Source organism: Mustela nivalis, assembly GCF_964662115.1.
Source record: "Mustela nivalis genome assembly, chromosome: 17".
In the NCBI taxonomy this organism is placed as follows: Eukaryota; Metazoa; Chordata; class Mammalia; order Carnivora; family Mustelidae; genus Mustela; species Mustela nivalis.
Window position 1 is genome coordinate 47,667,001 of NC_139036.1, and position 27,889 is coordinate 47,694,889.

The 27,889-nt window shown below is 44.2% G+C and overlaps 2 protein-coding genes across 7 annotated transcripts in view; one reads left to right on the forward strand and one right to left on the reverse strand.

Moving 5' to 3' along the window:
- The window catches only part of TACO1 (translational activator of cytochrome c oxidase I), a 742,329-nt gene that overhangs the window by 83,736 nt on the left and 630,704 nt on the right, over positions 1-27,889 (forward strand). The gene's annotated exons all lie outside the window — the stretch shown is intronic.
- STRADA (STE20 related adaptor alpha) lies at positions 87-27,280 on the reverse strand. 6 transcript variants are annotated; one of them, XM_082706703.1, is made up of 13 exons: positions 27,156-27,279; positions 18,546-18,601; positions 16,762-16,819; positions 14,258-14,286; positions 8,805-8,907; positions 8,272-8,393; positions 6,568-6,676; positions 6,326-6,449; positions 4,421-4,592; positions 3,784-3,888; positions 1,639-1,880; positions 1,286-1,328; positions 87-1,002 (listed from the first exon to the last, which is right to left on the reverse strand). In XM_082706703.1, the coding sequence occupies exons 2-13, from the start codon at positions 18,555-18,557 to the stop codon at positions 850-852; spliced, it is 1,272 nt and encodes a 423-aa protein (XP_082562829.1). In that variant the 5' UTR covers positions 18,558-18,601; positions 27,156-27,279; the 3' UTR covers positions 87-849. The 6 variants fall into 6 exon arrangements, with proteins under 6 accessions (XP_082562829.1, XP_082562828.1, XP_082562831.1 ...); XM_082706702.1 differs by having other exon boundaries at positions 18,522-18,601; XM_082706705.1 differs by lacking the exon at positions 14,258-14,286 and having other exon boundaries at positions 18,522-18,601; positions 27,156-27,280.

The following is a 27,889-nucleotide window of genomic DNA, read 5'->3' on the forward strand; positions in this document are numbered from 1 at the left end:
CTGCGTGCACTCCTGGGACCACTCTGGGACAGAGAATGTGGGACTGGGTGACTGTATGTCCAGCACACAGCAATGCCACTCTCCAGTGGATTCTCCAAAAATTTTAATTTGTTCTGGCGATGAAACTAAAGCGGCATAAGGACTTAAATCCTCAAGCTAGGCAAGACATTGTGGCCTTGGAGAAAGCCTCAAGGCAGCCAGCAGAAGGCAGTAAGATGGACTCTTGGTGGGGAAGGGATGAACCACACGATGAACTATGGGAAAGTTCTAGATTGCAGCCCAAGCAATGAGAGGGATAAGGAGGGACTGCCCCCTTCACTTGGTGCTTAACAAGAAAAAATGCCCTTCCTTTCAATTATTAGGGCGTGGTCTGGCGGCTAGGATGGGAGGCAGTTGCTTATTGCTTGCCCCTCCATGGACCTGTAGGATCTGAGAGCAGAGGAAGAGAATGGAACAGCCTGGTAGGACAGCAAGAGTGAGAAGAGGAAGTCCCACAGTCCCCTGGGTCAAAGAGTCAAACCCTGGACTTGGCCTTCAGCCCTCTGGGGCCAGAATAGCATCTCTTCCTTCTGAAGAGGTCGCCTGAGCTCCCAGGATGGAATGTCAGCTTCCCGGCCTCTCTGATCACTGGTTCCTGGGATTCCCTTGAGTTTCAGAAGTCCCGGAGCAGTAAAGGTTTCTCTTCAGGAATTTCTCTCCCAGTGAGTAAGCGGCCAACTCTGGTGGCAGAAATGTCCTTTCTACCCAATCTGCACCCAGGAGGGTGGGAATGTGGCCAGCCCTCGGGGAGGGCCCCCGGGGCTCATGCCTCGCCTCCGGGGACAGAGAATGTGAACGTTCTTCAGAGGCTCAGAACTCCCAGTCGTCCACCTCTAGCTCTTCCAGGTTTGTTACCAGGCCAAAGATCCCGCTGTGATCCTGAGGCTGGCTGCCCTCAAAATTGGTGATGGGGGTGACGGGGCGAAGTAACTCAGGCAAGGCCTCTGAGGCGCGTCGCTTGATCTGAGGGGGGAGAGACAGTTAGGGGTGGATCCCGTTGCTCTGGTTCCCAGGACACCACGGGGCCGAATGGCCCCATGACAGCTGGCCTGTTAGAGCCCAGAATCTCTGGGAGAGGAAGGAGCGGCCCCTCTAAGGGGCTCCGGAGACAGGGCCATCGCTCTGACTTGAAGGGAGGAGGGGAGAATACACACTAAGGATCCCAAAGCAAAGATGGTGCAGGGTGTTTCCAAGCACAGGCAAGGGAAAAACCAGCCCAGGGAGCCTCGGGAAAGTGCTGTTGTACCTGCTTGAAGAAAGAATGGTTCAGGAGGGTGCTGGCACTTGGTCTGCAGAGAAAGCGGAAGAGAGACCAGCATCACCCCTGTGCCCCAGACTTCCCAAACCCTGCTGCTTACACCTTATCCTCAGGCAACCTCTACTTCTTCCCTCAGCCCCCGGAAACACCGCAGCCAGAGTCACCCAGGATGGCTTCTTAGTAAACCCTTGTGCTCATCCCTCCGGCCACAGGGGCTCGGGACTCCTCCAGGAACCCAGCCCTTTCCGGGACAGATGCGTCCTCTTGAACTTGGCCTTCGACCCCCCACCGCCAGCCCCCCACGCTCCCCCGAAAGCCCACTGTCCGTCCGGAGAGGATACCTTACGTCTGGGTTGCGCTGAAGGCACTGCTCCACGAAGTGGTGGAAGTGAGGGGAGAAGGTGCGGTGATAGGGGTGGGACGGTGAGTCGCCATTGGAGGTCCTGGGGGTGCTGGGGGCCAAGCTCTCACTCAGGCCCGAGTTGGCTGCCGAGCGCGAGGTGCTGATGGTCAGCTCCTCAGCGGGGATGGTGCTGGTGTCCAGCAGGCAGGGCACTGTGCCGTTCAGCTTCTCCAGCAGCATCTGGGGAGGACAGAGCCGGGACCCGGGCTGAACCGGGGGGGCCGCTGGGAGATCTATAGCTTTTCCTTACAAATACACTTTTCCCAAAATACAAATTTGGGGGAGTAGAGAAAAGAGAAGTGGGGTATGTCTGATTTTTCAGAAGCAATGCGGGTCCGAGGCTCAGCAGCCATCCCTTAGCTAGGCCAGAGTGCCAAGGAGCGGGCCTACAGAAATGCACCCCCGACTACAGCTGCACGGAAGGGGCTCCCAGGCTCCTTTCCCGTTTATAAGACACCGTGATCACAGCCTTCCACCCGTAGAGCCCCCACCCCAGAGTGAAGGCGGCCATCAGGTCATTTTGTTTGGAGCCCAGCTCCAATTTGTGGTGCCCCTGTGGGTCCAAAGGGGTGCATTACGTGTCACCCGCCCCACCCTGCCCCGGGCTGTCCCTGTGGCAGGCTGCACAGGAGCCCGGGGGCAGGCTCCACTAGGGCTGCTGGGCTGAAGTCCTTGGACTCTACACGAGCAAAACCAGCCCCACCTCAGGGACTGCCGTCCTTAGGGTTGCCCTTGTGAATACGGAGCCAGAAACCTGGAAGGCTCTCTAGAGCTGTGCTGCCACCAGTCATAGGCAGCTGTGAATTTAAATTTAAGTGAATTTAAATTTGGCTGATAATTCAGTTCCTCCATCTCATTGGCCACACTGTAAGTGGCCACCTTACTGGGCAGCACAGATAAGGAATTCCCACAATCCCAGAAAGTGCTACTGGACCATGCTGTTTCTGGGTCCATACCTCTTGTTCACCTCGCATAGCCTTTCACTTTCCTAGAGCTCCTTTCTGCGATGGACTTAAATTTTTCTAGATTCCTTATGTATGTTTCCATGACCCTCCTAACTAGTCTGCTAGGTCTTCTACCTGCAGTAGTAATCTAACAAAATGCATCTGAGGCTATCGCTTCTGGGCTCAGAAGCCACCAGCAGTTCTCCACATGCTTTGGGCCAGGAACCAAATGCCCTGGCGTGGCACACAAAGTCTTTCAGGATCTGCTCTGGCTTCCTTCTCCAGCCACATCACCCAGCAGCCCCCGGGAAGTGCCTTATACTTAAGCTATTTGTAACTATCACCATTCCCCAGATCCTATCCTTTTTGACTCTGGATCTTAGCATGCTGTTCCCTCTAGCCAAGAGTTTCCTTCTACTTCCTATTCTTCACATATCTGCCTTCAAGGCTCAAATGTCACCTCCTCCTAGAAGCCTTCCTGGGACAGCTGCTCTACAGAGCTCCCCTCTGTCCATTCTCTAAGTGCCCCTTTTCCCATAGGGCATTCTGTGGGCTTAAGGAGAGGCTCACTCAGAGCCAACTCTCCCCCCCGCCCCCAATCCAGTTCTAGATCATGCTCCAGGGTACTTAGGACTCAGGTAATCCTTGCCCAGCTATCCCAAGTCTGCTTCCTGGACTTGATAAGGCCTGGATAAGCCTCTCCCCCAGGCTGTCTCCCAAAGGTACACGATGCCACTGGCTGTGCGTGCCAAGGAGTGACCAAAGGGCAGCTGTTGTAAGGGACATGAAAAGAAATTGAACTTTCAAGCCAAAGGCTCCAAAGGTATTGGCCAAAATGTGGTAGCAGGTAGCACAGAACCTGAGGAGTCTGAGAACTATAATTAGAAACAGACCTCCCAGGTATATTTATCAAAGTAGGAGGCTAGCATATATTTTATAAATTTATAAAAATGTGTTAGCTTGATTTATACATCTAAACAGACACATGGCACGTGGGCCTCCATTCGTACTCCTGCTCCAGGCCCTACAGAAGTGAGCAGTGGGCCTGCTCCTGAGCTCTCCTGCCCTGGGGTCCCCTTCCACAGCAGGGGAAGGCATGCAGCGGGGCAGGCAAGAAGGAAACCAGGCGGCAGGCTCACCTGGGTGGCAGGCATATCCTTAAAGGGGACGTGGCCATTGGCCAGCTCACAGGCTGTGATTCCCACACTGTAGATGTCAGACTTGGCATCGTAACCCTGAAGATTCTAAATCAGGAGGAAAAAAAAAAACCCACAGATCACTCCATCTATAGCCTGAGAAGGGCATGCGGGAGAGGAACAGAATGCCTGTCTCCAATCCAGCGCACTTTCCTTGCCTTCTTCTTCCTTACTACCCACGAGTAGCTGATGTTTTAAAGGAAGGAATGTTTGATGCTGTGTAACAAGAAGGAAGAAATGTGGGGTCCTATGCTCCTGCTTAGTGGAGGGGTGTGGAGAGCACCAACTACTTCCAAAAGGCTCACTCTTCCTATAAGATGGGAAGGCCTCTGATGGGGGCTGAAATAGTATTCGGCCCAGTTTGGGACCCCACAGAGGGGAAACACCACCATCTGCAATGGGCGCCCAACACCCACACTGAGAGGCTTCCCAGGTCCACCTGCCAACAGGGAACCCCTCCCTTTAGAACCCCTCACTCCACCCAGAAGCGAAGTACCCCCATCTCGGGAAATTCCTGAAGGCTCCCTTGGGACACTGAGTTGGTGAGGGATGGGGACTCCTCAAGACTCGGGGCACAGACCTGCTGGAGGACCTCTGGGCTGAGCCAAGGCAGAACCTTGACACTGTACTTGGGGAAGTCGTGGACCACACGCTGCCGCTGCCCGTGGCTGATCATGCTGAGGTTGCTGCGTAAACCAGAGAGGTAGACCTTCCCGTCGGACGAGATCAGGATGTGGCTGGCTTTGACACTCCTGGGAGGGCGGGGAGAGGGTGTCACGGGGCAGCGGGAGCCCCTCACACCGCAAACCTTTGATCGTCACCTACCAGCTCCAGTCAGCTCTCTCCCTGGCAGCGTCTGGCTGTGTGTCTTACACATGTATATATTCATGCCATTTATACATAAACACTTATTTATCTGTATATGACACATATAGGAGAAAAGAGAAAGTAGCATGGCCCAATTTACGTATCACCACATTTTAAAACTTACTTACATTTTGCTCAAGTTCTCTTTTATGCTCCCAGACCACTGCTTCCCCTACCATCTACTGCCTTCCAGCTATACTTCTTTGTTTGTAGGTATTCGTATAAACTATAGCATGGTTTTGTATGCATATATTTTCAATTTACCCGACGGTGCTGTGTTATCCCTCCCCTTCTCCTTTCGCCTCTCAGTGCTGTTTCTAAGATCCCTCTGTCTTGCCCCCGGCGTACAACTCGGCTTTGCTCCTAACTGCTGCCTGTACTCTGGGCCAGGTTCCAACACTTTTACTCATCCGCTCTCCCAGGGAGGAGCACTGACGCTGCCTCTAACCGCACATGAATGTGAACGATGACACCCACACCTATCCCCTGAGGGTTTCTTTGGGGTGTCCACCTGGAGCAGCACTAATGGTCCCAGTCCCGAGCGACCCCGGCTGTCAGGGCATCTTCCACTGTGTGGACAGGAGACCCCGCCTCCTCACTGCCCTGGGCCGCCCCCACCTTACACCCATCTCAGGTGTACAGGGTGACAGCATCCTGTTTTAATTTGCTTTTTTTTTTTTTTTAAGATTTCATTTATCCATTTGACAGACAAGTAGGCAGAGAGGCAGGCAGAGAGTGGTGGGAGGAAGCAGGCTCCCCGCGGAGCAGAGAGCCCAACATGGGGCTCAATCCCAGGACCCTGAGATCATGACCTGAGCTGAAGGCAGAGACTTAACCCACTGAGCACCCAGGCACCCCTTAATTTGCTTTTCTGATTATTGCTAGCTTTGAGCATCTTTTCATACAACAGTTAGTCCTTTGGACTTCCTCTTATAAACTTCAAATCATTTGCTCTTTTTTCTATTGCTTTGCCATCCTTTTCTTGTTGATGCACAGGATTTCTTTGTTACAAATCTCCTGTGTGTTTTACACAAAGCTTACATCTCGCACCCGGTCACCCATTTCTTAATTTTGTTCCTGATGTCCTTCATTGGAGAGAGATCTTTAATTGTGATATAATCAAATCCGTCAATTTGTTTGTATTATGTTTTGTACTTCTAAAATATCTAGACAGTCTTCGATGCCTCAGGTCACAAAAGCATTTCCTTCTAAGTCTGTAGTTTCACATCGGACATTGAGGCCATCTGAACTGCTCCTTTGTATGTGGAGTTAGGTAGGGGTCTGGTTTCATTATCTTCCCTACTGTGAGCTGCTTGTCCTGATACCATCTACTAAGCTACCTGCCTTCCCCCAGGCCTCTGGGCACATAGGGCTGACTTTGGGGCACATACACCAGTTTGGGTGCTCCAAGGGGTGGGGCAGATGTTCTTCTCAGGACCAAGCCACTCAGTAAAGAGGAAGTCAGAACTGACAGACCAAATGCTCTGTCTACCAAGTCAGAGGCGAGGACAGGATGCTGAGCCTTGGTTTAAACTCTGACGTCACTAACTTCAGTCAACCTCCCACCGTTTCCTCGAGGGCTCATGCGCTCTCGGAAGGGGCGGTTGTGAGACTGCACCTGTGTACGTATCCCATGTGGTGGATGTAGTCCAAGGCCTTGAGCACCCCCTGCAGGATGTAAGCAATCGCCAGTTCATTCATGCCGTCCATGAAGTGTGTGCAGATGAGATCCTTTGCAGAACCTGAAGAAAACAGTCGTGGGGGCCGGGGGAAGGGTAACAGAGAAGGGAAACTGCACGTGAGCTGGCTGACAACAGAGCTCCCAGAACACCTCTCTGCCAGGACCCTTGTCCCACTCACCATACGCCATGAATGATGTGACAACCCACAGCTCATTGTCTGCAATAAAGGTGGCTCGATACGGCAGGATGTTGGGATGGCTGAAGAGTTTAGAGACATGAAGCTCCCCCTGAAAGCAATGGTAAGGGGAAGTCAGAATCAAGTGCGCTGGACGCCATGAAAAACATGGTTACTTAGTACTTCCGGAGCTCTTCTCAGAGTCCTGGGAGCAGCCTGCGCCAGAAGCCAGCCAGCGGACACAGGCCAGGCTCTGCAGTTTCCACACGGAGCCCAGCACTGCTCTGCCAGCTTCTGCCTGAGTCTGGCTCCACCAGCCGATCTTAAAAGCCTCAAGAAAAATTCCCTGCCTGTTGTGTTCCCAACAACACAATCAGCGATCCTAGCTCGCCACCTCAGAATCCAGAACCAGCTGCTGACTCAAGACTTAGGAAGTGATGAGCTTAGAGCTTAGCTCGACTTCAAGGGCCAAGGCACAGAACTCCTCTTTAAGGTAAGAAAACAAAGAATGTTTTCCCCCTGTAAAAGAAAATGTTGTAATGGACAGAACAAGGAAACAAAGCACCAGAGAGCAAACGATAACTACTAGATATCCGAAGGGGCTTCTCCAGCAACCCGCGAGCGAGTGTGGTCACAGAAAGGGTCAGACCTATGGGATTTTTTTTTTAAAGATTTTATTTATTTATTTGACAGACAGAGACACAGTGAGAGAGGGAACACAGTAGGGGGAGTGGGAGAGGGAAAAGCAGGCCTCCTGCTGAGCAGGGAGCCCCATGTGGGGCTCAATCCCAGGACCCTGGGATCATGACCTGAGCTGAAGGCAGATGCTTAAGGACTGAGCCACCCAGGTGCCCCAGACCTATGGGATTTTAAAATAAATTTGGATGAAAGAATTACAGACACTCCAGGGTCCTGAGATGGGATATGAGCTAAGGTCAAAGAAGCTATACCTTCTACCTGTCCGCTGCTCCAGAAAATTAAAAAAGAATCCTAAAGTCCAACATGCTCTAGAATAAACTCAAATATCTTTCTTCCCAAATAACTAAGCTGGGACTGACTTTCAGTTCCATCCTCACACCCACAAAACTGCTCTGACCACATGAATGGGTGGGTTTTAGAGCACCATCAGATGAGCATGAATTCAGAGACACATTATGAATGAAGTAGGACAGGCTGCACATCCACTGCTGAAAATACACCGACCCAGGCCCTGGATCTCAGGGGTTCTCAGTGCAGGCCTGCATCAGTGAAGGAGAGTCTAGTCCCCGGCCAGCTACCAGATCTGTGGTCTCTCCCTGTTTCACAAGAGGGCAGCTACTTGCTTCTCCAACAGAAAGGAACCTTGGGCTAACAGGATGATGACAGCTGGAACACGGCTGTCGTGGCAGAGCAGGCTGCCCTGAATCTGGAACAAGACTTCCCGGGTTTGAATCCTGGCTCAACCACATACAAGTGTGTGTGACCACAGGCGAGTTACTTAGCCTCTCTGAATAGTAAACAAGTGAATAAATGAGCTACAAAGCGGTCTTTGGAGAAGAGGAGGGGACTATAGAGAAGGATTTTTCATTAAAAGCTTCTGTAACATCTCAGTTTAGTCCACCTTTGTTTGCTTCCAGCTACTTTCAGAAGACAGATGTAAGAGACGCCTGGTGATTACTACTAGAACTAAGAGCCCACCCTCCCAGCGTCCCATTCACATTTTATTACCTGCAAGAATGTCACCATCTCATTGGAACAGGCTTCCAGATTAATCCTTCGTACTGTCACATACTCTCCTGTTGGTTTGTACCTTGCTAGGTTCACGGTCATCAGGTCCTCAAATCCTTTGCCTAAAAGAAAAGGGGGAATGGCCATAAACAAGGACAAGAGCAACAAAGGTTGCCTTCAAGAGACCTGATCTAAAAAGGAGATTCAAGTTAAAATCGTCACTACTGTTACCCTCAGGGCTGACATTTCTTGATTGGTCTCCTTTCACTTCCTCCTCCAACAACCATTCGAACTGACTACGGCGCAGGACATCAGAAGCGTACAAGCCAAAAAGGAAAAACTGCAAAAGACCTTCTCTCCTAGTAACAAGAGCTCTTTTCCCATACTTGGAAGACAAACGCAAAGGAGACCCCCAAATCTGTCCCCCTGAATCCTGCTAACTAGCTCACAGCTTCTGGCACACATTCATTCTGGGGAAGGGGGCCGCACAGAGGAGACCCTGGAGCCTGAGAGTGGCAGTCCCTGCGCTTTACCTATGATGGTGAGTAGCTCGTAGCGCCCTCCCTCTGGCAGGAAGCTACTCATGATCTCCTGTTTAGAGAGGGATGCTATCGACTCTGAGCTCGCTTCATTGGTCTAAAGAAAAAGAAAAATAGGTTAATAAGAGAAAACTGGGTGTGGGATGGGAGTGGGAGGTGGCAATTCAGACCCACGAGGAGACTGGCATCTAACCACACAAATCCTGACTCTGGGGCAAAGAAATTGTTCCAGCACTTTTCGGTGAGAAATGTAAAACACCAGATGTTCAATGTAGTCACCAGCTCTAATATCAGAGCCAGTAAATGTGAGCCAGCACTGAGAGTAAGGGACAGGCCCCGTTTCAGTCGACTGTTGATTTGCTTGTCCATTCCAACAAGTGGCTTATTTGCTAAAAACTGTGATATTCTTATCTGGGGACAGGATGTCTGGAGAAAGCCATGTTTATAAAAGAGATGCGGGATGGAGAGGTGGGGGGGGGTTTCCTATTTTATGGTCCTGAACACAAGATTTCAAAGGTCACATGCTGAATCTTGGTATAGGGAAAAAGTGGCCATAAGAAATCTACTCTTTAGCAAACTAAGAGCCCAGACCAATTATTCCCTGACATTTCCAAGGAAAGGAAAAAAAAAAAAAATCAGCCAGCACACATGACTGCAGGCAAGGGACAGAACTGTCGGGTCTCAGCCATCATCCCAGGCGGCGGAAGTGACCCGCTTCCTTGTTCCTGCCACACATGAAGCGGGACTTCAGCCAGTTAGGATGTGGGGCATCACACCTCTGGCCTTTGAGGTCCAGAAGAAGAGTGCCCATCAAAACCAGTGGCAGACCAACAGCTCTTCTTCCAGCTCAAAAGGCTGTTTCCTTCTTCCAGACCTAAATTTATTTACATGATTTCGGGGTCATGTTTTTCTTTCTTTTGGATCATCTTGCTTCAGACGTGTGTCCTATGGAAATGCAGAACCTTAGGCCAGCTCAAATTCCATATGCTATGTTCCTGAGCGCTAGTTAGGAAAAGGTCTTTGTGAACACATGAAAGGCCTCAGACTCAGCGCTAGCCAGAAGAGAGTGAGTCGAGAATGTTCTGGCCTGGTGGTACCACCTGGCAGGGTGTCCCTGACGTTTCAAGCACATCCGGTTTCAAGAGTTCATGCTGCCAGTGGGGAAAGAAACCACGTGGGGTTCCTCCTCTTGCACCGCTTACTATGACAGTAAGAGGAATCTCGTCAAGGAAGAGAGCCTGGTCAGCAAATTTCTAATTCAGTTTTTCTGTATCTAAGATTCATCCATATTGTTGTGTTTAGCAATGCTTATATACCCATGTTATGTAATAATCATCTTATGACTCTACCTCAGTTTATCCATTCCAGTGTCAATGGGCTTTTTGGGTTGTTTTCAGTTCTGCTATTATGAACTATGCTATCGGAAACCCATCTGAATGTGTTTCCTGATGCGTATATACAAGAGCCATTCTAAAGCTTAGGCCCAGAAACGGAATTGGTACGTTACAGAGTAAATGAATGATCAATTTTACCATCTAATGCCAAATTGTTTTCCAGAAAGGTTATACCTATCTACACTCCCTCCAGCATTATATGCATGTTTTCCTTGGTCCATTTTCCTCCATCACTTGATCAGACTTAATTGTTGCCAATGTCATTGTGGGTTTGATTTACATTTCCTTGATTACTAACGAGGTTGAACATCTTTTCATGTATTTGTTGGCCATGTGGGTTACTCCTAGGTGAAACTGCCTCTTTGTTTCTCTTGTCCATTTTTCTACTGGGTTGTTTTAATGCAAGATTTCCCCCAAAGTAAGCCCCCCGAAACACTGATCTTGGCAGTTAACACTCAGAAACAGTTTACATGTTCAATTAAATGAGAAAAGGCAGCATTTTCTTCCTCATGAAGAATCATATGGCATGCTTGTTTTGAGAAGTTTTATAGTAAGGAAACTTGTTTAACTTTGTTTAACCTAGCACTTCCCAAATCTACTTATCCAGAGACCTTTTTGTTAAATTTTGGAAAAGATAATTTGGGAAAGGCTATTTTAAGCAAGATAAATGGTACAATACAAAGACTATAGGATCAGGAACCAGAGAGAGAGACAGAACTTGAACTCAGGTCTATCACTTGCTCTGTGACCCTGGGTAAGTCACTCTAAACTCTTAGGGTCTCTGTTATCTCATTAGTGGAAAAAATTCCCAGTTCATACAGCTGTTGTGACAATGAAATGAGATGAAATATGGAAAGAGCTTAGCGCTACCTGGTGTCTCGTAGGTATTCAATTAAAATGAATTTTGTTCTTCTCCTTCCTTTTTTACTGCCTACTGTTTGGTCACTCTCCTGTTCGACAAATAAGATGGAACAGAGAAAATGAAGAAAACAGAGAATCCTAAGAAGAGCTTGATAAATGATTAAGGTTGGTTTGATTTTAGTTTTTATAGTTACCTATGTTTTCCAATGCTCTGAAAACAAACTCTAGGATCACTGATAGCCATTGTAGCTTCTTGACACTGTCTGGTCTTCAGAATAATGCTACGATACCTCCCAAGTGCCTCAGACAGGTGAGACATACACAACCAAGGGACAAAATGTCACCAAAAAGCCCAAACCAAGGGCGCCTGGGTGGCTCAGTGGGTTATAAGCCTCTGCCTTTGGCTCAGGTCATGATCCCAGGGTCGTGGGATCGAGCCCCATATCGGGCTCTCTGCTCGGTGGGAGGCCTGCGTCCTCCTCTCTCTCTCTCTGCCTGCCTTTCTGCCTACTTGTGATCTCTGTCTGTCAAATAAATAAAATCTTAAAAAAAAAAAAAAAAGCCCAAACCAGGAGCTCTGAAATGGTAGCTTACCATTTGTTTTGTTTGTTCGTTTTTAAGATTTTATTTATTTATTCGACAGAGAGATCACAAGTAGGCAGAGAGGCAGGCAGAGAGAAGGGGGAAGCCGACTTCTTGCTGAGTAGAGAGCCCAATGTGGAGCTCGATCCCAAGACCCTGAGATCATGACCTGAGCTGAAGGTAGAGGCTTAACCCACTGAGCCACCCAGGCACCCCTTACCATTTGTTTAGAACTGACAAGCTGCAAGCTACGTTAGTCTTGAGTCCCATCTTCTTAACTTCCTACCTCTCACTATCCGTACCTATTGTTCTTCTTTGGATCCTGTTTTCTGAAATATTAATCTACTCCTCAATAACATCGGTGTCATCAGTTAACATAAAACTCAGGGGGTGGTTTGCAGACCCTAAGTCCCTGCTCTGACCTATGAGGATCCACATGACTTGGCCCCTGCCTACTTCCAATGACATCCCTTACCACGTCCCCAACTTGCTATACTTGACCCTTGAGAACAGGTTTGCATGGGTCAAGTTTGAACTGGGAAGGTCTCCTGCCCATGACCTTATCATTGCCATGAGCTGAAGAGGCTTGGGGACATGTACCAGCCAGTTCCACCAGAGACGGAGTTCAGTATATTGACCCAAACTGAAAACACCTGCTGTCATGTGACACACTCACTAGATCCCTTGTTACTAGGGGTGCTTTATAAAACAGAATCTGTTCTGTAAGGAAGTACTGCATTTTTTAGCAAATAGCAATATAGTCCCAATGAGAACAAATCTAAAACTACTATATATTTGAAGGTCTTCTCTCCTCCGATTTCTAGGAAAACTCCTTAATATTTCTGTAATTTGTTATAGAGACTAAGATGGACAGCTGGAGTTGTGAGATAAAGTACTTATTAAATGCATTTTAAATAACTCCCTTGGGAAAAAATGGTAGATACTTTTTTATGACCTATGTCCCTCTTCCTTGCTAGCAAGTGCATAGAAGACGTACTGTCTAGTAGGCTACACATTAGGGACACGCCCCTGTTGAGCCTAGGTAGGACGATGTAGTAAACTATTGGTATAATTAGGTAGTAACTTGGCAAGTATTTCTACTATCTTTACTGACTACAGAAAATGACCCAAAAGTGTTCATTTTAGGAAATAAAATTCTTTAGGTAATTGGGAATGTGAATTCTTGGCAATCGGGAATTGCACGAGATAAACTAGTCTAGTGGCTGCTGTTCCCATCTCACTGGCAATGACCCTAAAATGGGCGAGTTCTAGTTTGTGGATGTTCTATAGGTCTGAACTCAGAGAGAAACCAACCTTTATTTAGGAAAACAAGCAAACAAAGACAGTATTTTGAAAGGAAGAGGTCGGGTCTGATATTGCCACAAGAAGGGGCGTTAGTTCAGTATAGTGTTTCAGATTAGAAAAGGCTAAAATTCAGATGAAAAGGATGAAATTCTCTTTAAACACAGCATGGCATAGTTGTATTAGCATGAAGTACAATCTCAAATTGTCTAGAGAAACTAATTCTAGCAAAGCTTCTTAGTTCCCCTTGCCATGAAAACCATTTTATTCATTTTGAAGCATTTGGACAATACATAAGCTACTGATAGCCAGAAATGAACATTAAATAACTTTGTTTAAAGAGTTTAAGATGAAGTACAATAGAGCACACAAAGACAATATTTGTGAAATGCTATATCCACCCCCCTCACCAGGTTTCACACAGGATAACTCAGCATAATGCTAGCAGCTGTGAAAACATAAAAATTATATATAATGGGCATTCTGTTCTGGAAAAATATCTAACTGATGGTACAGGGAATGTTTTTTGGTCTCCTGACTAAAACATATTTCAATCTGCCAAAGCTTTGCTCAAAAATTCCTAGTCAACATCACCTTCCTTCAGCTGTGGGGCTGCCCGCAAAATGTGCAGATGTCTGTCACCTGAAAAGACCAAGAAGTCTTTTGGGGAAGGGGGGAGCACAGAGGAGACCCCGGAGGTTCTTTTCCCCTCTCTTTATAAGACACTGATTTATGTTATCAAAAACAGCTTGGTACACTGTGCACATCTGGTGTTATACTGGTGAAATGAACTACAAGAGTAGGAAGCAGGACAAGAGTCTTTCAACTTTTGCCAATAAAAAAATGCACCTCTGTCTTGTACTTTTTAATGTGGGGTTTTGTTTTTAAGGTAGATTTGAGGTACGGCCTATAATCGAGGTAGAGCTCTGTATGATCTCTGTGGACTGAAATCAATTAGCAATAGACCTAATTGGATGGAAAATGTAGCACCACCAGACACTAAAAGATAACCCCATCTTAGATTGTTGAAACTTTCTTTTCTTTGGAGGGGTGGTGGGGGACTGGTAGGGTCGGGAAGGGGAGGAGACCTTAATCCCCAAGACAGAGACAAAAAGTGCCTGAGACTTTTTCAGCTTCCAAAGTACCCACTGAAATCTTTCCAGGGTGAAACCTGAATTTCCACACTACAAATACAACTCATTGAGATAAGCGAAAACACAAAATGATAAGCCAACCAAAACCACAAATTTCCATAAGAAGTCATCCCCATGCAACAGCCATCATGCTAGAACCTAGAAAGTCACTTACTTTTCTCCGAGTGTCACCCGGAGGCTGTTCTGGAGTAGAGAAATTGGTTGTTGGCATTTTGTTTTTTAGCAGAAGACACATCCACATTCACAACAGCAATGATTACACTTAGGACGACATTTATTTATGGAACCACTTAAGAGTCATTATGGTAAAAAGTGCCCACAGGGTTAGTTATAAACACATACAATGCACACAAACACTAGCTAACACACACAGGGACCCACAGTCAAAAATCACATATAGATGGTGTTTTAAACATAAATCTCTGGATCTTCAAAAGATGGCAAGGCTACTATTCTCTGGGTATTCTTTGGCAAGTATAACTCAGCTGCTGTAATTCTAGTCTTACATGTACTTTCCATCAGCACACAATGTTACTTTCAATAGGCTGGTTTCAGGGTCTTATATTGTGAACAAAACATTCATTAGAAAGTTGCAAAGATATGTGGCTATTTCCCAGAAAGTGCAGGGACCAGAAAACAGGCTTTCCAAAAAAAAAAAAAAAAAAAGGCAAAAATGTTTTAATACGGCAACATGGATACATGGGACCGTTACCCACTTAGATTGTTCCGTCACATGCATTCTATTCTGAATACAGATAAAGCAGTGGCTTTTGGCCCTCTGCTACTCTAGGTGGAATAAAGCAAAGGACAACTCAAATAACATCCTGCCCTGAAATCAGACAAATTCTGTATCTGTACTTGTTATTTTTATCATTCTATGAAAGTGAGAAAAATCATCAAAGTTGATTTTTAACTGGAAAGTACTGGAATGATCACATATTTCCAAGTATCCAAGTTAGAAATCAAAGCATCTATTTGTATTGTTAGAAGAGACTAGCCACAGATAAATTAGCCTTAATTCATCAAAATAAGATTTTTTTTTTTTTTTTTTTTTGCTTTGGATATCCGTTTTTTGGTATACAAGTGGCAGGTACATTTGCTTAAGATAGTCTGTTAAAGCCAAGTGAAAAAGATTAGAGGAAATCAAATCCAATCTTACAGAGTAGAAGGCAAATTCCAAGTTGTATAAAACCTCCTAATACATACTTCATCAAGCTGTAAACAATCTACAGACCAATCCCTTCACTCCCCTCAGATCAGAGACAAGGGAACTGTCAAAAGTCTGCCAGAGATCCTACACTCAAGATGCTGAAACCAAAATCCTTAATTCACCTCACATACACTGGCATATTTTTAACTAATTAATTATAAACTGGACTTCCAACTCAATTTTCATCAGTGCCAATGTCTACATTTAAACCACAGTATTTCCATTTATGATTAGAAGAAAATGACAACAGGACCAGAGTATAGTATTTTTCTTCCCATTTAGCTTTGCCTTTACTGTGCAGCTCATTTTTAATCTTCAGAACTAAAACAAAAATAACTCATCATTTTTCTAAACTCTCATTTGTCTAAATCATAATACTTTGACAGAGTTCACAAATAATACTCCTCTGGAAGGTCTTTGAGTGACATTAGGGAAAATAAATGAACAAGTATCACCTAGTAATTAACAAGTTTCAGTTCTCAATGACTGAAGTCTATCTGAGGATATTTTGGGGGGGGGGGATTAGTCAACAGATGCACTCAATCTAATAACTTGCCTCTTTAGCTGAAGAGTGTCTTGGTATCCAGACACAAAGAATGTGGCTCTACTACTATTACTTGTGTAGAAAAGAATTTTCTTTGCCTAAAATTAAGATCACAGTTCTTGAAAAGGCTCAATTTGAAAAGAATCAAAGGCAAATGCCTGGCCCTATTAAACCTCAAAATTGCAAGGTTACAACTTCCGAAATCAGCATGTGGATTTTACAACAGAAAGTCAGTTAATATTTTTGTCCTGACAGATTTTTTTTTCCTTAGTTCTCTTAAGTCTCATAATTTCTACCATGAAAAGATGAGTCAACTAGATTGATCAGTAAACCAAAACTTTTATATCATTACTACCTTCGTTCTAATAATTTTATTTTTAAAATCTTCAAGGTTAGAAGCTTTTAAACACTTAGTTTTTTTCCTTTAAGAATATGTCTTTCAGGGGCGCCTGGGTGGCTCAGTGGTTTGGGCTGCTGCCTTTGGCTTGGGTCATGATCTCAGGGTCCTGGGATCGAGCCCCGCATCGGGCTCCCTGCTCCGCAGGAAGCCTGCTTCCCTCTCTCTCTCTCTCTGCCTGCCTCTCTGCCTACTTGTGATCTCCGTCTTTCAAATAAATAAATAAAATCTTTAAAAAAAAAAAAAAAAGAATATGTCTTTCAACTGGATGAATACTTAGAAGAAATAAATATGACTTTAAGTAAATACTGACTTTCTAACAATCAAGACAGGCCAAGGTCAACTGCCAGATGAGTCCTCACATCTTTGGGAAACCATGGATTCAAAATGGCGCCAAGTGAATAGAAGAGCTGTCATTTACACTTGCCCTTACAATTGACTTAGTCAACAAATCACAACAAAGTGACATTACCCTGAAGTGATGGCAAAATGCCGTACTGTACTTACCTCCAAATAGCTCCAAATCTCTTAAGCCCTCAACAATGAACTTTTCCGAGACCCACCGCTAAAGAGGAAAACCCCAAAAAGAATTAGTATTTCTTCCAAGCCACAAAAAATTAGCTATCAGCCATTAGACAAACATAAACTACAAAAACAGAATCATGCCAAACAGTTGAAATGCATTTCTATGGACAATTTTTAAAAAGAATCCTGGATTTAAGTCAACAGAAAACAATAGGTTAACTCCTTTCTCTATTCTTCTTTGCCCTAATTTGATAAATAATCTTCAAATCTGACAGATAGTTGTGAAACATGTAGTACTGGCCCTAATAACGAAGAAGGTTTTTTTGTCCTTCCTATACATAAAACTACCTTCTGATTCCATCTGACTCTCTCAATGGCTGTCAATTATTACAGATGCTTTGGATCATGAATGCCAATGTGAAAAATGCTACTGGAATTCATAATATGGAAAATAGAGATCAAACAGTTTTTCACAACCTCTGTTAATTTGTAAAAGAAAACACTAAGCTGAATATTCTTTCATCCACTAGGATTTCTAAAGACGTCACCACTTAGATTTTCTACCAGGTTTACAAGGACCACACTTACTTCCCCAATCATGGTTCACTTTACTATCCTATTTCAAATGAGTGTTGGATTTCCTTAATACTCATCAGTGTGGTCTGGTTTCACATGAATCAGGCAAGGTTGACACAGAGAAAAAGCTCATATGTAAAAGTAATGGGAAATCAAGGTTGAATTTCACTTAAGAAATAGTGTTCAAGGTTGGCTTGGGGGCATTCTTTCCACCAGACAGAGTTCAGGCTAAGGAGAGATTCTGTTTTTCCTCTTAACAGTGAAGTTTACTCTTTCCAGTATAAATTATTCTTATATACACAAACACAAGAAAAGAGAAATACAATGTATAAGATGTGTAACCTTCAGAAATACGATGTATAAGATGTGTTTTGAATTGGAACTATAACATCATTCTCTGTCCTCCTCTATATCAGTTTTTTTCTAAATTAAAAAAAGAACACCCAAAATAATAATAATAAAAAAAAACTTGGTATAAAAAATAATGTATACTGTATCACAAAATATAACATATACTTTAATATTTAAAGAAAGTGGTGTGTTCATGTGTCATATAGCACTTCTTGTTACAGAATTTGAAAAAATTCCTACTGCATTTAGAAATTAAATACTTGATAATAAATAAAATATAATGCTCTTTTATGAAGTCAAGGAAGCTTACAAACAAGCTAAATCCAGTATTTGTTCTTGAGGTCATTTTAGCTGATGAAGTTTTCAGGTTTAATAACATTTTTCACATTTAAAGAGTCTTCAGTTAAAACCCATGATTATACTTAGAAAAAGTGTTCCAATAATGACAATTTGATACTGATTTTTAAAACACAAACTCGCTGAAAATACATAGGAAATAGGCAGCTTATTAGCAATTACATATCTATAGTGAAAAGGGACATTTACTCATTTAATTTTGTATGAGTGATATTCATAAAATAAGCCTCCGTTTCTTCTCTATCAGACGAACTGGTGGGTATATTTGGTGTCTCTGGTCAGCCTCTACCTGCAAGCTCTTTTCTCAGGAATGGAGGCTGTAATTTCTGCTTTACTTCCCACATTCCTCCCTTCCAGAGGATTCTGAGCATCACATAAAAACGACCTACAATATCTGCCAAAACACATTGCTTTACAGAAAATAAAAATAGAAAAGCCGGAAGAATAGAAACACTCACCCTAATTCGCTCTGGTTTACTTACAAGAAAAGACATGAGTTCCTAATGTGTAGACCTACTTCAATTTCAAAAATTTAAGCCTAAAAGGAAAATAGAAACAGGTTAGTCAAATTTCCTTTTATAGAAATGCCTTTTGAAGAACAAAAACCTCCTATGAGTCTACCAATAAGAGCACTGTACCAGACCTATAAATTTCTAGATTCTGAAGACTGGTTTAGAGAAACTTTCAGAGGCAATAAAACTGGATGTACTCTAGCCACTACATTCGGAAATAACACAATCTCTATAAGAAAAGACGGGTTTGTTATTATATGGCTTTCTTCTTTAATTTTTAAATTTCTCTTGACTGAATTCCCCACTGATCCTTTCCCAGAATTAATGAGCTTCACTTCTTTTGGCTGTTTATCCTGCTTTTTATTAGCACTCTTAAACAAATGTTTATACGGCCATTTTAGATATATATCTACCAAATTTCTACTGTGGTAGATGAAGACTACACTGTCCGACATCACCTTCCTGCACCCTACTTTCTTGCTTTCATTCTTTTTTTTTTTTTTTTAAAGATTTTATTTATTTATTTGTCAGAGAGAGAGCGAGCGAGAGCGAGCACAGGCAGACAAAGTGGAAGGCAGAGTCAGAGGGAGAAGCAGGCTCCCTGCGGAGCAAGGAGCCCGATGTGGGACTTGATCCCAGGACGCTGGAATCATGACCTGAGCCGAAGGCAGCCGCTTAACCAACTGAGCCACCCAGGCGTCCCTCTTGCTTTCATTCTTAACACAGTTCTGGCGTACTGTTTGATTAAATCAATAGTCCACATTTACATTGTTATGACTGTGGAAACATGGTTCAGAGCTGAGGCAAAGATGACCACATCTGTTTTCTTGTGCACTATTTGCTTTGTTTTCTTGTACACTATTTGCTTTCCTAGAATTAATAATGGACTCATTTTTTTTTTTTTTACTTGTTTGGTTTTCCACATATCTATTAGCTGACTTTTTCAAAGTACATCTCTGCTATTTGTGTTATCAATATATTTTACCATACATTCGAACTCATCCATTCCAATTTTTCCCTAAAGATTGCTTTTCTTTTCTTTTTTTTTTTTAAGATTTTATTTATTTATTTGAGAGAGAGAAATCACAAGTAGATGGAGAGGCAGGCAGAGAGAGAGAGAGAGAGAGGGAAGCAGGCTCCCTGCTGAGCAGAGAGCCCGACGCGGGACTCGATCCCAGGACCCTGAGATCATGACCTGAGCCGAAGGCAGCGGCTTAACCCACTGAGCCACCCAGGCGCCCTAAAGATTGCTTTTCTAAGGCTCTCCATCCCCATGCTACAATCTAGATTAGTTGCTTTCTACTTAGCCTTTTTTTTTTTTTAAGATTTTATTTTTTTAAGTAATCTCTATACCGAACGTGGAGCTCAAACTCACGACCCTAAGATCAAGAGTTGCATGCTCCACTGACTGAGCCAAACAGGCTCTCCTACCATAGCCTTTTTCGTGTGGAAATTTTTATCTTCCAATGTTGGGAGAATATTCTTGTATTATTTCTTTTATTTTTTTTAAGATTTTATTTATTTATTTGTCAGAGAGAGAGAGGAGTGAGAGTGAGCACAAGCAGACAGAGTGATAGGCAGAGCAGAGGGAGAAGCAGGCTCCCTGCAGAACAAGGAGCCCGATGTGGGACTCGATCCCAGGACACTGGGATCATGGCCTGAGCCGAAGGCAGCCACTTAACCAACTGAGCCACCCAGGCATCCCTCTTGTATTATTTTTTTGATAAATTTTGTCTCCTCCACTTTCTCTGTTTTTATGTTACAGAATTCCTAATAAAAACATACTTCTAGAATTAATTTATACTTGTTTTGTTCCTATTTTAAACTCTACTTTCCAAGATATTTCTTCAATTTTATTTTCTAACCCTTCTACTAATTTTTAAATTTTGTTTATACATTTCCAAGAACTTTTGACATTTCTCAGATGTTTCTTTTTTCATATCATCCTGATCTTGTTTTATGTTTGGTTAATTTATAGTTAAGAATTATATCTGGCGGGGCTCCTGGGTGGCTCAGTCGGTTGGGTATCTGCGTTCAGCTCAGGTCATGATTTCAGGATCCTGGGATCAAGCCCCACATCAGGCTTCCTGCTCAGCAGCAAGTCTGCTTCTCCATCTCCCTCTTCCTCTGTGATCTCTCTCTCTCTCTCTCTCAAGTAAATAAATAAAAATCTTAAAAAATTATATCTGGAGTGACTAAAAGCATAATGCATCATGACCAAGTGGGGTTAATCTCAGGAACTGAAAACTGTTTTAATACTAAAAAATGAATCAATATATACCAAACTGTTTTTGTCCAAAGTTGTATGCAAATAAAAAACAATTTTAAGGAGTTAAAAGAAATGGTAGGGTGAGCAGAAAAAAAAAATGAACTTGGTAGAGCATGTGACTCTTGATCTCATGTTTATGAGTTCAAGCCCCACACTGGGCATTAGAGCTTACTTTAAAAAAAAAAAGAAAGAGGGACGCCTGGGTGGCTCAGTTTGTTAAGCAGCTGCCTTCGGCTCAGGTCATGATCCCAGCGTCCTGGGATTGAGTCCCACATCTCCCTCTGACTCTGCCTTCCACTCTGTCTGCCTGTGCTCGCTCTCGCTTGCTCTCTGACAAATAAATAAATAAAATCTTTTTTTTTTTTAAAAGAAAGAATCAATGTAATTTTACCAGAGTAACTGAGTAAACAAGAAAAAAATAAACCATTTTGATAGAGAAAAATCATCTGAAAAAATTCAATACCAATTCTTGATTTAACAATTCAGTCAAATAGGAATAGTCAAATAGGAATAGAATAGAAATAGAATTTACCAAGTCAACTTGGTAAAAATATATATATGAAATGGGAGCCTGGGTGGCTCAGTCAGTTAGACATCAGACTTTTTTTTTTTTTTTTTTAAGATTTTACTTATTTATTTGAGAGGGAGACATTGAGAGAGAGCATGAGCAAGGAGAAGGTCAGAGAGAGAAGCAGACTCCTGTGGAGCTGGGAGCCTGATGCAGGACTCGATCCCGGGACTCCAGGATCATGACCTGAGCTGAAGGCAGTCGTCCAACCAACTGAGCCACCCAGGCGTCCCTAGACATCAGACTCTTGATTCGGCTCAGGTCACAATCTCAGGGTTGAGAACAAGCCCTGCCATCAGGCTCTGCACTCAGCATGGAGTCTGCTTCTCCCTCTCCCTCCTCTCTTGGAGGGAGCGCTCCAAGAGCGCTCTGTCTCAAATAAATAAACAAATAAATATTGTAAAATGATAAAATACATAGGAAAAATGTATAAGGTAACATCATACTTAGTAGTAAAAAGAATTAGTGACTTGCCTCTAAGAACAGAAGCGAAACAAGAATGTCTGCTCCTATCACTTCTGTACATCATTGTACTAGTGGTCTTGGCCAAAGCAAAAAGGAAAAAAAAAAAAGAAACAAAAGGCAAACAAATTGGAAAAGAAAGTGTAAAACTCTTCATTAATAGACAACATGACTGTGTATGTAGAAAATTCTAAGAATTATACAAAAAAATTATTAGATCTAAAAAAATGAATTTAGAAAGAAGCTCAATTACAAAACCCAATTATAATTCTATATACTAGCGAAGAACAATTAGAAAATGAAATTTAAAAAAATGAAACTATCTATAATACAAACAAAAACATAAAATAATTAAGAATAATTTTTAAAAATTCTGAATAAGAACCTGTATGTTTAAAATTATAAAACATGGCTAAGAGGTATTTAAAGATAAGCTAAATAAGAGATATGCTATGTTCATAGATTGGAAGACTCAGTATTGTGAGGATGTCAACTCCCTCCAAATTGATGTATGGATTCAGTACAATCCTAATCAAAAATCCCAGCAGACTTTTAAAGAGAAATTGCTAAACTGATCTTCAAATGTATATGGAAATACAGGGGACCTAAAATAGCCACAATTATTTTGAAAAAGAACAAAGTTAGAAGACTTCTATTACCTGATTTCCAGACTTTGATTATTTATTTATTTATTATTATTTATTTGACAGACGGAGATCACAAGTAGGTAGAGAGGCAGGCAGAGAGAGAAGAGGGGAAGCAGGCTCCCTGCTAAGTAGAAAGCCCCAATGGGGGGCTCCATCCCAGAACCCTGGGATCATGACCTGAGCCGGAGGCAGAGGCTTTAACCCACTGAGCCACCCAGGCGCCCCTCTAGACTTACTTTAATGCTACAGTAATCAAGATAGTGTACTTTGGTCTAGCATAGACAAATGGATCAATGAAACAGAACAGAGAATCCAGAAATAGATCCATGCATGTATGGGCAATTAATTTTCAAGAGAGGGGCCAGAGTAATTCCATGGGGGAAAATAACCTAGATACAACTTAATAGACATTTAGAAAAAATGAACTTTCACCCTTATCTTATATGATACACAAAAATTAACTTGAAATGGATCACAGAAGTAAAGAAAAAGTTGAAACTACTAAGTAAAACAGGAGAAAATCTTCAGGATGTTGGGATAAGAAAAAAATAATAATAAAAAAAAGAATACCAAGTGCATGAAATAAAAAAGAAAAATATAAACTTTATGAAAATGAAAAAATTCTGCCTTTGAAAGACACCACTAAGAAAATAAACAAGTTGGGAGAGAAGTGTGTGTGTGTGTGTGTGTGTGTGTGTACAAAACATTTTATATACAGAATATTTAAAGAACTTGTACAACTCAGTAAGACAACTAATTTTAAAAAATGGGCAAAAGATTTGAACAGAAGAACAGGAATGGCCACTAAGCACAAGAAATGATGCTCAACATCACTTGTCATCAGCGAAATGTAATTTAAAGCCACAATAAGATACCACTATACACCTACTGAAATGGCTAAAAATAGTGGAAATAGAAAGTAGTCAGGGCGCCTGGGTGGCTCAGTGGGTTAAGCTGCTGCCTTCGGCTCAGGTCATGATCTCAGGGTCCTGGGATCGAGTCCCGCATCGGGTTCTCTGTTCCGCGGGGAGCCTGCTTCCTCCTCTCTCTCTCTCTGCCTGCCTCTCTGCCTACTTGTGATCTCTCTGTCAAATGAATAAATAAAAAAAATCTTAAAAAAAAAAAAAAGAAAGTAGTCAGTCTCCAAACACTATAAATTAACAAAACCTAAGAACTGTTCCTAGACTACCACACCAACAGCTTCATTAATTTTCTGAACATGGGCTCCCAAACCAGGATGTGTTTCAAATTAACTCATGTAGTTATAAAAACCTATGGGTGCTCAAACTCCCACCTTCAGAAATTTTTAATTCAGCAGGTCTGGGGAAGACATACGTAGAAATGGGCAAATCCTTAACAGTGTTCAAGAAAGGGAAAGACAGTTACTATAACCTGGAACAGACCTGGGTAGTCAGTGTCAAAGAGGACTTAAAGAAACTGGGAATTCTAAGCATGAAATAGTATTAGGTGCTCATTTTTAGTGCTTACTTTGTTTTGTCCACACGTGAATCTCCCAGTTTCTAGACTAGTGCGTATCACGTAGTAGGCACTCAGAAATGTTGACTGATTGACCAAATATACCGAGGAGTTATGTCAGCCCTTTGCATAACCAGTTACAGAAGCACAGCTCCAGATATATGAGAACAATGAAGAGGCCTTATGGGCATGCTAGAGGATGCATTTTCTTCACCAGGCAAGAGGGAGCCACTGTAGGTTTTAAACAGAAAAGTGACAGACGCAAAACAGTGGTCTAAGATAGTGTCTCTCAAACCTTATAGTGCATTCACAAAATTTGAGGATCTTGTTAAAAGCGCAGATGTTGATTTAGAAGGTCTGGAGTGGGCCTAATACTTCTAACAAACTCCCAGCTGATGGTAACGTTGCTGGTCTGTGGACCACTGTATTGACAAATGTTTGAGAAGCCTTGTTCTAAGAAACGTTCTAAGGAATATTAATCTGCAAACGAATGGAAGAATGGGAGGTGCAAAATCCCCAGGGGAAGGAATGCCAGTTAGAACACAATTACAGGGGACCACATTTGGGTGATAAGAGCTTGTAGCAGAGGGAATGTTAAGAAATAGATGGGTAGGGGCGCCTGGGTGACTCAGTGGGTTAAAGCCTCTGCTTTCGGCTCAGGTCATGGTCCCAGGGTCCTGGGATCGAGCCCTGCATCAGGCTCTCTGCTTGGCAGGGAGCCTGCTTCCCTTCCTCTCTCTCTGCCTGTCTCCGTGCCTGTTTGTGATCTCTGTCTGTCAAAAAAGTAAATAAAATCTTTAAAAATAAAATAAAACAACAACAAAAAAGAAATCGATGGGTAGGGGGTGAAGGAAAAATAAATAAAAATAAAATAATAAAATAATAAATAATAAATAATAAATAATAAATAATAAAATAATAAAAAAATAAATAGTTAAGACACCATAAATCATCTAGCCCATCCTCCACCCTTCAGGGGAAGAGCTTTTACAAACCCTAGGATGTAAGGTTATTTAGCCTCTGCTTGAAAACTTCCCCTGCCAGAGACTCACTGCCTTATCACGGAACCCATTCTACTTGTGGACAACTCTGATGACTCTGATTTTTTTTGTGCCCAAGTAACTGGGAAAGAGTAGTGTGTCAGCAACAAAACAGGAAACTCAGAGGTGGAAGTGGTTCTGGTGGGAAGATGAATTTGAGTTTTTAAATCATGTTGAGGTTGAGAAAATAGTTATATATCCCAAGTGAGAAGATGTAGCAGTCAGAAATGTAAGACTGATGCTTAAGAGAGATGTTAGAGATGGCTATGTGGACCTGGGAGTTAGCAGCCAAAGCTATACAGTGACAAATGCACTCAAGGAGAAAATGGGGAGAAAAAAGGAGAAGGCTGGGACACGAGCCTTGGGATAAGCCCATATGTCGGACATCATGCTTGAGGTAGGAAATGGAGTCTAAAGAAAGAACTTTAAAGATTCTGCTTCCCCTCTTGGACCACTTGCACTCCCCCAACTTGGTTAACTTTGACCTGTCATTCCTTACTACTCATCTCATGTACCCTGTGCTACAGAAGTCCTCCCTGGCCACCATTCTCCCCCACCCCAGACCCCACACCTCTGTTAGGTATTCAGTCTCTGTATTCAACCCTTACACTTACCGCAATGTCAACTGCTAAGTGCATCTTATACACTATTGCATTCCCAGGGGCTGTGGCGCCCAACACATCAGATGGGCACTTCTTTATCTATTATATTGTTAATAGCAAAAATAATAAAAGCAGCAAACACTTATGGTGAACTTAGTATATGCTAAATGCTTCACAGAGATCGGCCCACAGTAAGTAGTATCTTCCTTATTTTACAGATCAGCAGCTTAAAGCTTAGAGAGGTTAAATGCCCAGAATGACACAGGTAACTGGTAGAGGACCAGGTAGATGTGTTCCAATGTTTGTGCTCTAGAAACCAGAGTGATCATGGAGAAGTCTAAGGAGAAGTGTCAAGACAGGGTCTGCAAAGATAGAATGACGACTGATCAAGAAGACATGGCCCGATTTGACAGTGTGGCTGACCAGATGCCAAACAGAACAGAAAAGAACTCGTTTACCTTGCTCTATTTCTTTTTTTCCTTTTCCCCTGTTTCTGTCACTGTTTTCCTAAACTTCTTCTATGTCTGGGGTTACAACTACAAACACTGCATTTGAGTTCCGATACTATAAGAAACCTGGCTGAAGGGTGGGGGAACAGACTTTACAAGTTCAGCACCGTAACTAATAGCTGAGTAGGTTCCTGGCCTAAGGCAGGTAACCAATAAGACTCGGTTTCTTCAATTCTCAAGAATAAGAAACAGTCTTGGGTGTCTTTAGACAGTATGAATCAGTCAATGGAGCACTGGCCTCAAGCCTCAAATACATACTGAATTACGGTTGTACTTCAACAGGTATTATACAGTAAGAAAAGGACCAGTTCGAACGGCCTTTCCTCTTCGGGGAAAGTCGGGTTAGAATATGCTAGGTTATCTTAACAGAAGGCTGGGCAGAAAAATTAGTCTTCCATTTCCTGGAAACTTGAACAATTTTATTTAACCACTCCCCTTCCCTCGCGCTCACTTCCCTACCCCCACCGCCCATCGCCACCCCAAATCTACCGTGGGCACTGAAACATTCTTGGAAAACACCAGGACAATTAGAAGCTCTTTGTTTTTGCTGATTCAAGGAGTCACCTAAATCTCTCTTCTTAACCTTGATTCGCTGCCTGTCCAGACTGGGATGGACGGGAATTGGGGTTGTGGGATGGGGGTGGGGGGGGGTCAGCACATCATCGGCCACCTCTTTGGGAAGGGCAGACTGACACCTGGGCCCCACGTTCCCCACCTAGGAGTCAGGGGGAAAGATGGGTACGGAAAGCAGGCACACGCCTCTCTCGCCCGGCAACTCCGCTCCGGCGTCTCCCGGGCAGGCCCAAGCCTATCCTGCTCTCAGGCTGCAGCCCCTCTCATTGCGGGAATCGAGGAGGATGGGGTGAAAAGGGACCCGTGGAGGGCGGGGGGGGGGGGCGCGGGATGGCTGATCTGACGAAGGCCCGCCCCTGAGGAGATGGAATCGGCGTCAGGGCGGGAAGGGACTGGTCCCTGGAGCGCACCAGGCGGCCCCGCCAGCCCGGTACCTGGTCCTGGAGTTAGCAAGCAGTCCCGACCCCGTCTCAGCTCCGCCTCCTTAGTTTAGGGCCGCGCCGCCTGGCCGGTTGCTGGGGGTGGGGGGAGGTACGCAACGTGCCATGCGCAGTAGCGGGGCCGGGGTGGGCTAGTGGAGGAGAGCCCCGCCCCGCCCCGTCCCGCCCCGTCCCGCCCCGCCCCGCCCCGGCTCCTCCGCGAAGCTGGTGAGGAAGCTCGGTCCTCGGTTCCCCGCCCGGCTCCCTCAGCGCCGGGGGTGGGGCTGCTCCCCAGTGCGTCCCGCGTCGCGTCGGGGGCTGTGGCACCCCCCCCCCCCGCCGCCGCAGGCTCCTGGCACCGGCCGCTCCCCGCACCGGCCGCGCGGGGAGCGCTTCTTCCGTTCTAAGTTAGCTCGGTCCGCGCAGCGCGTTCCTGAGGGAGGGCACACGGTCTCTAACAGAAGGGGTCCTTTTCCCCCGGGGTGCGGAAGCCGAAGGCGTAGCGGGGCTAGCGGGGCCTGCGGGGTCCGACGAGGGCTCCCAGGAGCCTCCCCGCCCCCGCAGCAGGAAGGAAGTAGGAGGATTTCAATAGTGAAGAGTCGGGGGGGGGGGAGGGACTAAGGAAGGCAAACAAATACTGGCGGATGACTTGGCTACTTTAAAAAAAATAATTTTTCCCCCCATTTTGTGTGGTAGGACTTTAGTGAAAAAAGCTGTCTCGCACTTCTCTTTGAAGGCCTCGCAAACGC